The sequence below is a fragment of the Diabrotica undecimpunctata genome, chromosome 3, assembly GCF_040954645.1.
Source record: "Diabrotica undecimpunctata isolate CICGRU chromosome 3, icDiaUnde3, whole genome shotgun sequence".
In the NCBI taxonomy this organism is placed as follows: Eukaryota; Metazoa; Arthropoda; class Insecta; order Coleoptera; family Chrysomelidae; genus Diabrotica; species Diabrotica undecimpunctata.
This window is the reverse complement of record NC_092805.1, coordinates 95,442,950-95,458,072: the sequence shown is the minus strand read 5'-3', so window position 1 is coordinate 95,458,072 and position 15,123 is coordinate 95,442,950. Positions and strand designations below refer to the sequence as shown.

General features: G+C 33.3%; 2 protein-coding genes across 2 annotated transcripts; one reads left to right on the top strand and one right to left on the bottom strand.

The window, feature by feature from the left end:
* The first annotated feature begins 219 nt into the window (after window positions 1-219).
* On the top strand, window positions 220-3,050 carry LOC140435836 (uncharacterized). The gene is made up of 2 exons (XM_072524552.1): window positions 220-320; window positions 2,684-3,050. Exons 1-2 carry the CDS (start codon window positions 309-311, stop codon window positions 2,987-2,989), a joined length of 318 nt encoding a protein of 105 aa, XP_072380653.1. The 5' UTR covers window positions 220-308; the 3' UTR covers window positions 2,990-3,050.
* Window positions 3,051-6,958: 3,908 nt separating this feature from the next.
* LOC140435835 (uncharacterized) lies at window positions 6,959-14,920 on the bottom strand. The gene is made up of 3 exons (XM_072524551.1): window positions 14,807-14,920; window positions 7,913-8,222; window positions 6,959-7,100 (listed from the first exon to the last, which is right to left on the bottom strand). Exons 1-3 carry the CDS (start codon window positions 14,816-14,818, stop codon window positions 7,072-7,074), a joined length of 351 nt encoding a protein of 116 aa, XP_072380652.1. The 5' UTR covers window positions 14,819-14,920; the 3' UTR covers window positions 6,959-7,071.
* Window positions 14,921-15,123: the final 203 nt, after the last annotated feature.

Below are 15,123 nucleotides of genomic sequence, written 5' to 3'. Positions count from 1 at the left end.
ACACTTTTTAAAATATTTGTAGAAAAAATCTTTCAATTTTGGAAAAGTAATTTTCAAATGAGATAACGACACAGTTTTCCGCACGCGGCCTCTGATTAACCAAAATATGTGCAAATGTATAGTAGCTAAGTGATTACAAACAGATCGTCAAACCAAATGCTTGTCTGCATATTAATTTTGGTTACTAACGAAATTGCCAAATTGACCTAAAATGTACACTTAGTAAGGAGGGATTGCAATCACGTAAAGAAATATAAAAAGCTGAATTTAATTGATAAGGTATATCACAAATCATCCAACGATCAAAAATGTTTCAATACGTAAGTAAATATAGATTGATATATTTTTCTGTTAAAATTCTGATAAAATTAATCCAAACGATATATATTTTTTCTTTGAAAGTTTTCTACTTTATAAATACATAAGATTCTTTTTTCGTTAACTTTACAAAAGTATAAAGTTTAAAGACTAATAAAAGAAATCTCAAATACTGCATATATTATTATTAGACAAGGAGAGTTCTTTTATTCTTGTACTAAATCAATTTCCTGTTTTCTTTGATCTCCTTTTGTTCAATTTTATAACTTTTACGTCTTCGTCAGATATCCAATCGCTGCTGTTTTATGTATATGAAATTACCTTCTTCTAAATCAGTTTCTCGTTTTCTGACTGAATTTTTCTTGGTCGCCACCTTTTTTTGTGCACTCTAGGTTAAAATATCAGGATTTGTTTAGACACTACATTTTTGTCGGTTCCGTATTTTAGTAGTTCTGGTGGGATCTTACCTAAACCTGATGATTTTCCGATGTTCAACAATCATTTGAAATACTTGTTTTATTTCTCTCCTGTCAATCAAAAGTGGGGATGCTATTGTATTTACTTGTACATAAGAGTGTATTTTGTGGTGTTTGTAGATATTCTGTCCATTCCTCCGTCAGTAGTTTTTCAAAGTGTTCCCATTAGTAAAGTCAAAGTAAAGTCCCATTCACGTAGGCTATGATGATTTTTTAGTTTTTTCGAAGAGATTTAAGTACTTTCCAGCTCTTTGAGCTGTTTAGTATTCGTTTTTACTTTGATCCATTTTTACGTTCCAAAATTTGTAGTATTTATCACGTTTGTTTTTTATTTTCTCTTCGATTTCCTCATCCCACCCATAGGGCTTTCTTTGTGCTGTGTTTTCATACTTGCCCAACACTTCTTCTGCTACGCCCTTTAAACATTATTTTATAGATCACTTCCACATGTGCTTCCTCTATATTATACTCGAACATCTTGTAACTTGAGCTTTGTATTTTGTCATAATCACATAATCGATGATTAGTTTGAAGTTTCTTGTTTGTTGTACCTAAATTTATGTATTTCTCGATGTTGAAACCGCTGTTAAATGCTTTTTACGTTTAATTACAGACAATTTACCAGATTGTTATTGGTCTTGCAATTGTTTCTTTGCTATTTTTTGTTTGCTCTTCCACCGTAAACTAGTTCTAAACAGTTTTCTGTGTCTATTATTTAAAATAAATAAAAACAGATTAAGTTACTTCTATTTAATTCGTGTAGCTTTTGCCATTTGTTATCTTTCTTCAATATATAACATAATATAATATACAGGGTCTTTCAAAACAGTTTGAAATATTCCTCTGATTAATAGTCATTTAATTTTATGCCTTCAAAAAGTTCAAATAAAAATATGTGCTAAGTTTTGTCGCTATTTATGGTCGCCACAGATGATTAAAAGTTTAAAATCGAAAGAGCTATTATTCATAAAATTTGAAAAAAAGTGTTTGCAAGCATTTTTTTATCTAAAAAATAAAAATTCGAATTTCTATTTTAAACTTTTAATCATCTGTATATCACTAACAGAGAACTAATATAATACAATATAATCACATACCATCGAAAACGTCGAACACTATTATATACTTAGGTCATGTCATTAAACCAAACTAAGCTACCTAGGAAAACGAAATAAAGACGCTGAAATAAAAAGAAGAAAGCAATTAACATGGACCACTTTCGGTAAATTGGCATACATCCCGAAAAACAGCTTCATTTCTATAAATTTGTGGCAAAAATGGAATGGTGGTGGCCGGCCACATAACCAAATACGATGATAACGGTGGACACGGAGAACTCTGGAGTAGAGACCAAGAGATAGGAAGGGAAGCACAAGGATACCTCAACAAAGATTTATAAACGACATAAGAGCAGTGGCTGATAAACTGTCGATGAGATTGGCGTACGCCAGAGAAAGATGGAAGCAACTGAGACAGACTTACATTCAGGAGTAAATGGATAAAAGTTGATAAAGAGAGAGAGAGAGAGGGAGAAAAGAGTATATCACTAACAATAACTTATTACACATGTTTATAAGAAGTTCTACTCTTAAAATTAAAAGACGAATCGCCCAAAAAATATTTCAGATTACTTTGGAAAAACCCTCTTTTGTTTTGTCCTTACAATATGTTATTACAATTGCAATATGCTATACCTAAAGCAGTGTTTATTTGAGCTAACAACACAGTCATTAGTTTGGTACAGTTTAGTATATGTGAATTGATATAACCTAACGTCCTTTATTACTGAAAAGGTTTATTCTATGTTAAATAATGTTGACTGTATATCAAGGATAATTTTTATTAGTATTAGCACCTCCCGTGACTAATAACTTTTTATTTTGTTACAGGTTGTTATCTTAGCTCTTGCCTCTGCCGTTCTGGCTAACCCAGTTGCCAAGCCCGATCCAAGTTTCATTGCAGCTCCTCTAGCAGTAGCCCCAGCTGTAGGTCCAGCAGTCGTCACTGCACAAAGTTCTCAAGTATTCGCTCGACAGTACAACGCTTTAGTCGCTCCAGCAGCTCCTCTTGTAGCAGCTCCTCTTGTGGCGGCCGCTCCAGTAGCAACAGCACCTTATGTAGCAGCTCCCGCCGCTCCTTTGTTGGCGAGCTACAGGGTCGCTGCCCCTTACTTATCTGCTCCTGCTTATTTATAAACCTTGTAAATTTGTAACATAATTTGTACATAACAAAACAATAAAATAATATAATGACAAATATTGCATTTTAAATTTAGTTAGAACAAATATTGAAAAATATATGAAGAACCATATCATCTTCATGCATGTGCTTCCTTTTTGGCGATTCATCACCATTATCCTGGACTACTCTAAGATTCGCCGCCATTTTGTTCGGTTTTTGGCGACCTTTTGCCATCTTCTGATTTGATAAGTCGGTCGACCCTTTCCTTTTCTTCCTACAGGTGTTCATGTGGTTAGCTGTTGAGCATTGATGTTGTCTGGCATTCATATTAGGTGTACAGCACATCTTAGTCGCTGTGTTTTAATGAACATTACGACGTCTGGTTCATTAAACAGAATTCAAACTTATATCTTTTGGGCCACTGCTCTTGGTCTTTCATAGCTCCAAATATTTTACGGAGTATTTTACGCTCGAAAATACCCAAAACTCCTTTATTATTCTGATTCGGGTCCATGTTTCTCCCCTATATGTGAACACCGGACTCAGCAGTGTTTTATATAAATAATTTTAGTTTTTTTTTATTTTTTTTTTGTAAAATTGTTTTTGGAGTCCATAGTATGCCCTATTTACAAGGTTTATTCGTCTTCTAATTTTTTCGCTTATTTGGTTGGTAGCAGTTCCTCTTTTGCTATAGGATCCTTAGTAACCAATCTTGGATTTGTCTTTGTTGATGACTAGACCGATCTGTTTCGATACCGTGTCCATAGCTAGGAAATATTGCTTAACATCTCGCTTGCTGCGCCCTATTATGCCATTGTCATCAGCGTATGTTAAGATTATGCAAAAAGTCATATCATATATGAAAGCCATCAACTTTATTAGAGTTTTTTTGTATTATAAACAACTAATAAGATGTGTAATCTAATAGTAATCTAATAAATATAGATCAATAGATAATTTTTCTCTCATCCTAATTACTACTACTTAGAGAACAAATAAATGTTTGGAAGACACTAAATAACGAGATTGAAAAAATTTGGAACCTAAGCCTTTTAAACATTTTTCTATAGATGTTTGCTCATTTAACTGATTTAGATGAACTGATAATGTGAATGTATTCTTCTTTAATAAAGGATGAAGTAGCAAGTATCCTTTCTTTTATTCTCCAAATTTTGACCGACAACACTCAGTATCCTAGTGAACTATATGGAAGGCAACCGTATGTACGTATTTATGACTATTGGTCGTCTTCAGTACGGTGCAGCCAAGTGAGAGAAGGAGTATGTTAACTTGGAAAAGGATCACTATTGGAGCAATGCAACTAATTTGTGGCATTAGAGTTAAAAGACCCTGATAGTTTCCAGGACAACAACTAACAGTAACCACGGAGTTAGCTACAGCTAAAGCTACCTTAACGTTACGCCAAACGTTAGAACATTTAAAATAAATAAAAAATGTTAATGCGAGTGAATAATAAAAGTAAAATGTAATAGCATGTCTCGCAAAACAGGAAAACAAAAACAAAATAAGTATATCGATGGAAGGCAACCGTATATACGTATTTCTGACTATTGGTCGTCTTCAGTACGGTGCAGCTAAGTTAGAAAAGGAGCATGTCAACTTGGGAAAGGATCACTACAGGAGCAATGCGACCAATTTTTGGCATTAGAATTAGAAGACCCTGATGGTTTCATGGGCAATATCTAACAATAACCAAGGAGAAAGCTACAGCTACAGCTACCCGAGGAAAGGGATGCCAAACGTTAAAACGTGTAAAACAAATAGAAAAAGTTAATGGGCGTTTTATCGACTTCGATAAGGTCTTTGACCGAGTAAACCATGACAAACTTATAGGTGTCTTGCAACAGGCGGGAATTGATGACCGAGACCTCCGTATTATCAAAAATTTGTATTAGCATTAATGACTCTACTTTTTAAATCTACTCCGAATTTATTTTTAAAGAAGCCTTAGTTGAAGATACAGGCATTAAAATCAACGGAATTAATGTCAACAATCTCAGATGTGCAGACGACACGGTACTTATTGCCCCCAATGAAGAAGACCTGCAACGACTTATAAACAGGGTAACCGAAACATGTGATGAATATGGGCTAAAACTTAATACTTCTAAGACAAAACTTGTGGTTGTCAGCAAAACGGAGTTACAACCAACAAACAATAGAGCGTATGGAATAGAGTTAGAAAGAGTCCACAATATTACCTATTACCCAGCTACAGGGGGTCATGTAAGATGCCCCCATTTTCAATTTTTAATAATCAATGAGTTAAGTCTATTGCATTTACCTTGATAAATACCATAAGGATTATATTTTAATACGGATGTCCTTCCAAAGTTTTTATGTGGCCATAAAAAATGTTTTTTAACAACTTTTTATGTAAGTAGTAAAAAACCAACGTGTTATTTCTATATATTTAAATTTTAACTTGTGTTTTTTAATATTGGTATTTTTACTCTCTCTTTTAGTTAACTGATGATGGAATGATTTAATTCCGAAAAGATCTTCTTAAAATAAAAATTTAAGCTTGTAATAAGCACTTTTTTATACCTTAATACACACGAACACCACGTGCTTTGTAAGAAATGAAATAGTTTTACATCGAATGAAAATACACACAGAAATAAAAACGATAACAATTTGATAGTTACAATATTTCGGTCATGTAATGAGACATCCAGAGAGGTGTAAACTTCTACACCTCATAATACAGGGTAAGATCGCCGGAAGGAGAGGACCAGGCCGGAGAAGAACATCCTGGCTCCGAAGTCTACGAGAATGGTATCAAGAGACCACCGCTAATTTATTTAAAGCCGCCCTAAACAAGTTATTATTGCCAATATGATCGCCAACGTTCGATAAATCGGACAGGGTATTGAAAGAAGAAGAAGAATGGGAGTGAAACCATAAAAGTAAAATATAATGGCATGTCTTGGAAATCAGCATAAAGAGTATTGTAGACAGGATGCATCTTGTGGTAGGGAAAGGCTGCTTTCTGTCATCTGTAAACATGAAGGTACGTTTTTTGTTGTATTCCAAGATCTAGGTATAAAGGTACCTTTCTACGTCTACTTTAAACACAAAGTGGCGATGGCGATCTCCACCTAGTCCGTTAATGATTCACCATTTTGAATATTGTGGTCATATTTTTAGTCAACATGATGGCTATTAAATTTGTCGAAGTAAATTGTTGGCCAGGAAGAGATAAAACTTCGTCTCACCAGATCACCGTCGGTAGTTTACAAACATGTAGTGTTTTATTTTAATGATATCTAGTGGATACCGTCTTTTCTGCATGTATCTTTAACCATAGCATTCTCTATGAAGTTACGGATATATGTTATGTTTCTGTAAGTGCTACCATAGGTTATTTCGATGACATCATAACCCGGCGTATTTGATATTTTTATCTGCTAATGCCTTTAACGCCAAGAAGAAAAACACTGTGTCAAACAAAAACAACTATCCTGGCTGCGTAATATTGGACATTCAATAGGTCAAACAGGTGATGAATTGTTTCATGTAGCTACTACCGAGAAGAATTCCAGTTGTTTGTTAACACGATCATAGCCAACGCTTGAAAACAAGCATGGCACAGAAAAAAACTAATGCCTTAAACATTTAAGATTCATATTTAAGTGACGTGTCCAATGCTTATTTCTAGTCAGCTGGATCTGATAAAAACATTTTTTCTTAGATTGGGTTTCCATATGTGAAAAGAACAAGAGATCACAGGTCGTAGAATGGTCTAGTATCTACTATTGTTATTTCCTTGAGTCACGTGTTAAAAACGCTACTTAACAAACTAGTTTTACATTCTAGAAATTTTGAACATATTGCAAATTGGTACAAATCTGAATGATATGTTTAAAGCCATTCAGATCGTTATCGTATCAATTGGTAAATTAGTACGATATAGATTTCATACGATATAGTTTGTGATAAACAAAATAAAACAATTTAAAATTATTATATAATTTAATTACTAATCAATAAATAATAAACAGATGTTGCTCATCTCTTGCACTCATATTTTTTCTTGTTTCATTCGCGGGAATCATTCGTCAGACTATTCTTTTTAGTGTAATCCGTAAGCCAAACCTTTTCCTAGAAGAAAATAAGTCAATGTTAGAAAGAGTATTTAATAATTAAATAAAAATGATATGTATGCAAAAATTTATAGCATAGAATAAGTGTTAGGTGGGTCACATAAAAGAAAATATTCAAAGTTTGAACCAAGATCAAGAACAACAAGGAAGGACCTATTTTCGTAATCATCTAAACCACTATGTATATAATTAAACATAAAAGCAGTAAATAGGTGTTTAAACAATGATGTTCGGTCAATGTAATATTGATAATATTCAATTAATATTAAAAAATGATCAAGATTAGGAAATAAGGATGCTATTTACTTGCTAGCAGTAAGTACGGCTTATTGGTAAGTTCAAGAAGATGATAAATGAATAAAAAAAAATACACAGTAGGATATAATAGTAAACTAGTGTAGGTCCTTACATCTGAGCATTCAGGGACAGATCCAAGGTAAACGTGGTCCTGGTAGAAGAAGAACATCATGGCTGAAAAATCTAAGGTAAAGGTATGGAAAATCTTATGGTTATTTAGAACTGCTGTCAATATAGTCACGAAAGCGAATATGGTGGTAAACATCATATCCAACGATCGATAACATTCATGGAACTAGAAGAAGAAGTAAAACTAAGAGGAACAAATACATATATGTGCAGAAAAGAAATTAGAATAAGAAAATACTTTTATACTATAGTTTCCTATCCATTTATTAGCTTCAATAGAAATAGAAAAATATCTATAACAAATCATTAAAAAGAAAGACCATGCCCTTTTAATAGTACAATATTAACTAATTTTAGCTATCAGGAAGAGTATAGTGTACTTACCTAAGGCCCATGGAGCAATAGCGACAGGAGCGGCAACTTTAGTGTAGACGGGGGCAGCAACAGCAACTGGAGCAGCAACTTTGGTAACAACGGCCGTTGGATTCAAAGCTAGCAAGTTGTTGTTTTGCCAGGAAGTCGCTCCATGCGCTACAGCTACGGGAGCATGCGCTACAGCGACGGGGGCATGAGCTAAAGCTACTGGAGCAGCTACAGCTACAGGAGCTGAGGCATAAAGACCATGCCCATCGTCGTAGCCTCCTAGACCAATGACGCCAGCACGGGCGGCGCAGATGAGCATAGCAAGTACACACTGTAAGAATAAATCATTTAAATAATATATTCAAGTTTCGTTCAAATAGAAATTTATTCTAATAAATAATTTTAAAAGATTAATCAATACTTAAAATTATAATCATATAATCGCATAAATAATTTCACTGAATCACATGGTCGTAAGCCAATTTTCCGGTACCTGTAGACAGCATTCTGTGATACACATAGACAGGTAGATTTCTTGAGTCCGTTATTGTTTAACCTGATCTTGGATAAAATAATTAAATAAATTAGAAATAAAAAAGAATAAAAAGGACAAAATGCATGGTTCTAACAGCAAATTTATTATGATGTAAATTGGAGATGGAAGATCAGCTAATAAAACAAGTGATGTAGTTTAAATATCTAGAGATCACACTATCTAGCTACGGAAAACTCAAAACAGAAGTGAAATATCAAGTAAATAGAGCAAACAGACCCCAGGTTGCCTGAATGAAACAATATGGAGAAATAAAAATATCGGAAATAAAATGAAAGGCAGAATTTACAGTCATTAGCCACCAATAATGACCTACACGACAGAAACACGAGCTTGAAATAGAGAGGACAAAAAGAATGTTAGAAACAGCAGAGATGAATAGTCTTAGAAAAATTGGTGGTAATACACTATGGAACAGAGCTAGAAGCATACGACGTAGATCACCGACGGTGGAGAACATCAAGGACTGGGTAAGAAATAGATAGAATGGAACGATCATATAATAACCGAATGACAACAATAGAGTAGTAAAGACGGCAAGAGACAGTTCCCCAATAGGTATACGATGGAACAACAACTTACTGGAGGCACATTAAAAACAGACAGCCATATTTACATAGAAAGAAAAGAAAGAAAAGATAAAGTTCGGTGAATTTTTATTTGATTAACGATATTTGTTCATAACCAATACGGAGGACATGTGATTTTATTATTATTTATTACAAACTTAGAAAACAATAAGCAGAAAGGCACACTCTAATAAATAGCAACTTATTGCCCGAAAGAAAGGCACCTAACAAGCGCAGCAGGTGACAGATGCACTAACGCAACCAAAAAAAGAAGGTGGCTTTACGTGCTTACCTAGGGAGATCTGAAAAAACTACTTTCCTTTGTTTAATGGGACATCACCTCCTAATATTGATACTGTAGGGATAGGAAAATATTTGACAATTCCGCAATAAAAGAACAGAGTAGAAGATCCGTTTTTAAACCAATTCTACACCATAAAATAAAGAATACAACATGGATATAACGAATTTTAAAGCTAATCTGACAGTGTGTTTTAATTGAATGATTATAGATTGTTAAACCAATTCAAAAAAATGTCTATTATTTAGTCCATTTAAGTTCAACGAAACAAACAGCGCACTTATAGAATAACAGTTTGGGAGTTCTTTTATCTTACAATCTGATAATTGAATATATTTCGAAAATCGTGTAATAACTCACAATATTTATTGCCTTATACGAAAATATTTGATAGTAGAGTTAGATGTAAAGCCTCCTTATTACCAGTACAAATATTTAAAAAGTACATAATGCCAAAAACCTTTCAAATTAAAGAGCAAGAAATAACACATGATCAAGATGAAGGTATTGACTATTTTGATAATGTATTAAACCCTTAACTTAATGGAATTATTTTTGTAATTAATGTTCTTTCTAAATTTTTCAAAAAATAATTAAACATATTTAAAAAATAGGCTTTACACTGGGCTTTACTAGAATTAAGGATAAATTCCTTCACTCAAAACCGTGTAAACAGTCTTTTACTTTAATACTTTTACTTTACTTTTATTAAATACGCACTTAAGCCTGTTATCCTATTATGGATGTCAATTGACATTTGTTTTAAAAACATTCAAGACTTTTTTTAGTTTAGCAAAAAATAATGTTTAATAGATATGTTTAGAACGTTTACTTAATGAGCGTACTTAAAAACTATATCGGAAAAGTGAAATCGAGAAATGGTTATGTGGCTTTGAAGACTGCGTTAAAGATCTTAAAATAATAATATATTATTATACATAATAGATTATTTTAAAATGATTTATGAAAAAAAGAGGAAGAAGAAGCAGAGACCGACCGCGAATTAGGTGGTTAGATAGAGTTGAGACCGACTTAGGGACACTAGCGATCAGAAGATGACAACATGTTGCCAGGATCTACAGAGGATTGTCGAGCCAAAGATGATCATGATGACTTAAGAATGACTTGCTGAAGCTCAATGATGAACCACAACACATCTGCCTAAATTATAATGACTAAAATGATGAAGAATGACCTGAGTAGCAGTAGGTTAACTAAGGTTTATTATAAAATATCCAAAGATCTCAATTAATATAAAACGAAAAGTTTTTGACACATATATCCATATGAGACATGTAGACCTAAGAAGAATAATTAAAGTAGACGATGTTATTGAAGATAGCGTAAAATCTCTAGGTGGAAATTGGTAGAAAATATGGCAAGAGAGAGATAAAAGAAGTGGACAAAGAGACTAATACAAAGAACATAAACGAGGCATAGAAAGGCCATAAAAGAGGGATCCACGATATACAGATAAAGAAAAGGTAGGAAGAAACTGGCTTCAGATAGCTAAAGGCAGGCGACCGTGTAATACACAAAAGGAGGCCTATATCCAGGATTGGACCAAAAAAATTGTAGTATCTCAAAAATATAGTATATCAAAAGCTCAAGAACGGATCTACTCTGTAGGATTAATCAACCTGAAATAAACATTTAGCAAGACTAGACACAGGTTTGACAAAGTCTATATATTTAGAAATTCAAATGAGGGAAACTCAAAGCAGATAATAAAGTTTAGATCTAGCTATAGCATTTCCTCATGAAACTTATTTCTTTCAATCTAATTTCAATATTTTTTATTTCCAAACCAAAGTTTATTTCCCTACTCTTGATGATAACAACGCCATTCAACTTCAGAAACAACTTGCCAAATTTGATAAGCCATACATGATTTTCACAGATGGGTTAAAAACCATTTTAGGAGTTGGTTGTGCAATATATGTCCAAAACAATCAACAACACATTATGTTTAAATTAAACCAACAATGTTCCATTTATTCCGCAAAACTGTTTGCAACATATCAAGCTCTGGAATGGATTATTGAGAAGAAAATATCTGATTAACAAATAATAATCCCGTCGGATTCAAAATCTGCGTTGTCTGTTTTAGATAATTAGCATAAGCATATATACAAAAACAGTATTTGTCAAAATTTTAGAAAATTAACTAAAGCTACTTAAAAGAAATATTTCAGTCTCTTTCATTTGGGTAAAAGGACATGCTGGTATCTCCGGTAACACCAAAGCAGGATATTTTACTACCGAAACGGCTTCATAAGGATTAGAAATTAGTTGGCTCAATAGAAGTGATTTAGTCTCGCTGCGTAAACAAGAATTAAAAGAAAACTGGAAAATTGAATGAAATATTTTCTGTAACAGAAGTAACAACCTTTATACAAAAATTCACGCTGTTTTACCTACTGCGCATTTTGCTGCAAAAAGTCATCCCAATAAAAGGGTATATTCAATGTTTGTTAGATGCCTTGTTAAACATGCTACTGTGAAAGCCTATCTTTATAGATTTAATTTAAGTGAAACAGAACTCTCCTGGAATAACTGTTGGGTGGACAGTAGCTTAACAGTCTTTCTTGCCGGTCGCGAGCCTGGATAAAGGAGAAGGGTTAAGCGGAAGGCCAACAACCTGCCCTTATAAAAAACAGTCTGTTATGAAAACTGCAAGTTTGCCTCGGAATCGAACAGATACATATGGAAAATGACAATCGCAATGAAAAAAGACTTTGAATGTTGGAACATGGAATGGCTAGACACGGGAAACATAAAAATAGACAAGGCGGTCATTTTCTACAGTGAGAACCAGACAGGAAAACACGAATTTGGCACAGGTTTCGTAGTACGAGAAGAATACCTGAACAGTATTATAAGTTTCACGCCCATTACTGAAAGACTTTGTTATATTAGACTGAAAGGAAAATGGTACAATATCTCAATATCGCATTAAAACATTCATAAACAGACTTGGACCTCTAATGACCACTCCACGCGGAACCAAATTGACCACGTAATTATCGATGCTAGACATGGAAGTAATGTGCTGGATGCAAGAAGCCTCAGGGGAGCAGATGGAGATACAGACCATCATCTAGTCAGAGCAAAAATCAGGTTGAGAATATTTTCAGAGAAATCTAAGGCCAACGAAGCATTGGGGCAGTGGAACATCGAGAAAATGCAAAATGAGGAAATCCGAGAAAATTACAAACAAGAAATTAAACAGCATCTAAATACAGTAGACCAGAGCAATGATGTCGAAAGGCTGTAGCAACAAATGGAAAAATCAATCACGGAGTCAGCAGAACTAATAATAGGAAAAAGCAGGAAGAGAACAAGGAAATGGTTTGATAGAGAATGTCAAGAAAAACTACACGACAGACAGATAAAGCGAAACATTATGCTTCAACAAGGAACAGCATAAAGTAAAGAAAACTATGCAACTTCACGCCGAGAAACAAGAAAATTAATTAGAGAGAAAAAAAGGAAGTACGAACGACAGAAATATGAAGAAATGGAAAGGAATAGGCAACAGTCAAATAGTCGAGCATTTTACAAACCAGTGTCAAACGAAAATAAAGGTTTTAGACCTAGACGCGTGTCTATACTCAGAAAAAAATGATGAATTAATAATAAATGAAAAAGAACTGCTCCAAACATGGCAAGAATATTTCAAGACTTTACTAAACATACATCAAGAGGAAGAACATGGAGAAAATATATATTTTGGAGTGGACCTATCGGTAAAGCTCTGACAATATACTGGTTGAATTCCTTAAGTACGGAGGAGAAACTCTACATACACAAATATACAAACTAATAACACTTATATGGAACGAACAGAAAATACCAACAAAATGGCACGAAAGTGTAATAGTCCCCATCCATAAAAAGGGATCCAAACCAAGTGCTATAATTATAGAGGCATCTCCCTACTTAATACGGCATATAAAATCTTATGGAACATCCTATTAAGTAGGCTGACACCGTTTGTAGAAAATTTCACGGGGGAATACCAAGCCGGCTTCAGAAAACATAGATTGACCATAGATCAGATCTTTACTCTAAGACAGCTGCTTGAAAAAGAATGGGAATTCAATTGAACTATCCATAATCTCTTCAGGGATCAGATATTGAATGCAATGGCAGAACTTTCAGTTCCAAAAAAACTTATCCAGCTTGTTAAGTTATGTATGAATAGCTATAGATCCAGAGTACAGATAGCTAACAAACTCTCTCTCTCTCTCTCTCTCTCTCTCTCTCTCTCTCTCTCTCTCTCTCTCTCTCTCTCTCTCTCTCTCTGATGTTTACAATTTATTTTTAATTTACCTCTAGGTAAAGTACTATGTTGTTAACAAATGCAATAAATAGATTAATACATCGTTAACAAATTCAAGTAGTCAAATACATTATCGTGGCTGAATGGATCAAGTTATCCAAATCCATTAATTAAATAAAAAAAAGTTTAGATAAAAGAATATAAAATAGAAATAGAAACTCAAAACTATGTAGCTCTAAGAAAACAAATATATAGACAATTGATGAAGGAGAAAAAAAAAGGAAATTAAAATATAAATAATGAAAAATGAACAAATTATATGATAATATGGTAGATATAAATTCGTAAAAGAGAACGGTAAAATAATATAATTCATATCGACATAAGTGAAGAAAAATCACCAAAGAGTTGGCTCAATAACTTTTTTAAGTCAACTTTTTTTAAACACACTTATACGGATGTCTGTATATTTCGGTTTTCCATTATCTAACGCCTTCCCGTAGTTATCAATTAATGAAGTTTATCGAGCCACGAGACACTATCTTTTACGGATGTACCATTGGCCGATTCGATTCACTCGCGAATTCCAATTATTACCCGCAGATCCATAGTCAGAAAATGCTTATGTATAATGCAGTAGTTATTTGAAAAAACAAAAAGTTGTTACTGTTTTCTTTATATATACATTTATAAAATAATGAACAACACACATGGAACAGAATTTAAAAAATCTTGTGGAATAGAATTTGTCTGAATTTGAATTTGAACATTAAAAAAAATTCGATATTAAAGTCTTTTTTGTCGGAATAATATTATCATTTCTCCGTAGGTATTTAAAATACAATGACAGGAGAGTGGTCTTCACAGTGGTAACATACTAGAGTATTGAGTTAAAACAGAATAATCAAAATAATTTTTTTAAGTTACGAAAACAAAATGCTTACAAAGTCAGGAAGAAAAATTAAAATTTATATTTTTATACAACAAGACTATTCTGGAAAGCTTGAAGAGCAGACAGATTATCTACTCGAACTTGAATGAGATCGTTGATAAACAAAAATAATAGGTTTTCATATTTTAACGCCAGTTTGCAATAACTTGAAATATTTTCCAATTATGTGATATGATTCCAGAAAAGTTTACAGCAAATATTTATTCTCCTCTAATAGAACACCCCGTAGCAATAATTTCACAAAAACTAACTTACCACTCGGAACATTTTGATTTCGAGAGTAATATTAAGTTGTTCACAAGACACTGTTGGACTCAATGATTTGCTCGTAATTGTTGTGTTGTTTTATAGGGATTGAGACCCGCCCCACCGAATCTATGATTCAAGTATATGAAAATTACTAAACTAGATCACTACCCAAGTACAATGGACGTTCAAGAGAGGTAAAACAACTTGAAAATGCAGTCCTCGGCAATGGAAGAATAAAAAAATTTGTTTATTACTATTCGTATTACTACCGTACAGAGATGTACTTGCGATATTTTGAAAATGGAATTGACAAAAAAATTATA